Source organism: Parasteatoda tepidariorum, chromosome 1, assembly GCF_043381705.1.
Source record: "Parasteatoda tepidariorum isolate YZ-2023 chromosome 1, CAS_Ptep_4.0, whole genome shotgun sequence".
Classification (NCBI taxonomy): domain Eukaryota; kingdom Metazoa; phylum Arthropoda; class Arachnida; order Araneae; family Theridiidae; genus Parasteatoda; species Parasteatoda tepidariorum.
In genome coordinates, this window is record NC_092204.1 from 34,461,292 (window position 1) to 34,463,976 (window position 2,685).

Consider the following 2,685-nt stretch of genomic DNA (forward strand, 5'->3'; position numbering starts at 1 on the left):
TTTCAATTCATGAAAGTTTTGGGAACAATCTGTAATTTTATGGACAACTCTGGACAACTATTACAAATTTTTGGGACATGAATCTAGTGAGGAAATTTCCTAAATTTATAGCATAATTTATTACAATAATATTTATTATATAATATATATATAATAATATTTATAATAATTAAACCGTATTATTCAAACGTCAGTTTTTTATATCGTTTCAAAGAAATTAAACGATTTTTACACTCTGTTTTATAATAGAAGTCACAAGATGGATCAGCATAAAAATCTTACATGGCTTTCATCTGACCAACATTTCGATTCATTTAACAACTTGTATAATACATGTATCATTTAATTTGTGAACTCTATATACATGAATGAAATTAAAAAAAACTGTTCCCTTACCTTCATTTCAACTTCACCTCTTAGTTCCAATTTGAAAGTATTGAATGCGTCAAGAATTTCTTTTGTACTGCTACTAACGTGAATTTTCAAAGCTGAAATGATTTTTTCGGGTAAATCAAAATACTTAATGAATTTACGTTAATATAATACATACAATTAGAAAATATACGGTTTAGACAAAAAAATCTATTAAAACATAAAAATTTACGGATTGAGGGCATAGACTATCTTTTCTAAACAGTATATATATTTTTTTTTACTATACTTAAGTCGAAAATATATTTTTATACACTCACTGAGAAGAAAAGTATGGTGAAAACTAATAGAATATGGAAAAATGTACCGTGTTTCTGGCTCTATGGAGCATTAAAAAGGTCGATAATTTTTACCGAAGAGCTTTTGTAATGAGGTATTATGTAGTTAATAATAAAATATAGTTATATAAGAAGTGATAAAATTTCGCAAATGTTGTGAAATTTTTGAATTCTTATCATGATATTTTAGAGCATGGAATAAGAACCAATGATTCGATTAAACTTACGTTTGAGTTTTGTATGTTTTACTTACTGTGATCTAAAAAGAACTACATAGTTTTAAAGCCAGATTAATTTCTGGTAAACTGTTGTCATACGAACGGAAAAATGACTAAATGAAGAGTTTAAATAACGTATAGTATAGTTTTAGTAACCATGACTATGTTTTTTATCCTATTTTGAGGTTATAAAAATATTATCGAAAAAATTGATAGTCCTTATTCGGAATTTCGAGGTTGTTATCAGCATAATAATGGTGATATTTCCATAGATTTCAATAAAAGCTACATAACCATTTCTCATTCATTATTAGTGTCAATATATTTAATAACATGACTTTTATGTGGAAACATAAAAACATGGAACACTACTGTATAATTCAAATAAAAGTGCATCTAAAGAAACAATGAAGAAAATTCAACTATAAGAATATGAGAAATCGGATGTTTATTTGAGAAAATGAGAAAAAGAAAAGAAAAATAATTTGCTATTACTTACGCAAACCATTTGATTCCATTCGTGAGGCGGTATTTACTGTATCACCAAATAAACAGTATCGAGGCATTTTGAGACCAACTACACCAGCGACGCATGAGCCTGAAATAGAAGAACAATTGAAATGGTCGGTTTAAATGAAATATATAGTTACGCAATACTTTGATGAATAGATTATGTAAAGCATTGTAATAGTCTAACGCATTTAACAATTTAAGCCTCATCAATACATAATAAATAATTTTTAACAATATAAAACGAATAATTTTTAACTCATTATGCAACTTAAAGAAATTCCACAAATTGTATTCGAAACTAGGATTAAGTGCTGTTAATAAAATTTTTGTTAATATCACGATGCTATATATATATATAATATATACATATACACTACCGGTCAAAAGTTTGCGAAAATTTTGAAATCTACAAAGAAATGGTCTAAATTCAAATGTTCACAGAATTGCGAAAAATCATTCAAATTGCATGAAAATTTGATATGTTCTAAACTGAACCCTCTACTGTTAGTTACATATGATCAAATTGCAATAATTTGTTTTTGGCGAACTGAATCTAGCTTTTTATCATAGGTTGTTTTTATGGTGAAAATATTTGTTAAGTTTGAACACTTGCCAAATTCGCAAAAAAATTTTTTTGTACTTTCTGAAAATAGAAAATAGTTATTCGAACTGTTCTATGCAAGCCCTCAAAATTTCAAATCGATTTGAGTTTTTTTGACAAAGTTATAGAATTTTGAAAAATATGTGCACTTTTCTCGATTTTTGAGCATTCCACATATGCAGTCTTTTGGTCTATACATCTTCTACCAAAGAACATTTTAATTTTAATGTTTTCTATATTTTCAAATAATTAATATTTATTATAAAACAAATACTCTTATTCATTATTGTAATTATTGTTATTACAAAGAGTTTATTATGAATATAATTAAAACAGTATCTCATAGATGTTCCTGTACATGATTGTACACAATGCGCTGGTTCATTGAATACTACAAGTTTAACAAACAATACTTTACTTAACAATTGTAAATAATCAAACCAAAATCATTGCACTATTGCAATGGTAGCCACGACTGACTCAAACAAGAGTTCAAGAGCAACTGACTAGTTCGAAGCAATTACAACAGATGGCGTTTTGCTTAAGACCGAACAGTCATATTTCATCGAAAATTTGTTTGAAGAATGTACTATAAAATTTCATTGACTAATTTTTTTACTATTAAATTATTTCATTTGAAGCA

At 26.7% G+C, this 2,685-nt stretch overlaps 1 protein-coding gene across 1 annotated transcript in view; it reads right to left on the minus strand.

Annotated features, from left to right (window-relative positions):
• The window catches only part of LOC107448013 (atrial natriuretic peptide receptor 1), a 250,934-nt gene that overhangs the window by 3,134 nt on the left and 245,115 nt on the right, over window positions 1-2,685 (minus strand). Inside the window, exons 20-21 of the mRNA XM_043057664.2 lie at window positions 1,428-1,526; window positions 397-488 (exon numbers count right to left, since the gene is read on the minus strand). Coding sequence (XP_042913598.1) covers window positions 397-488; window positions 1,428-1,526 — 191 coding nt within the window. The remainder of the gene's footprint in view (window positions 1-396; window positions 489-1,427; window positions 1,527-2,685) is intronic.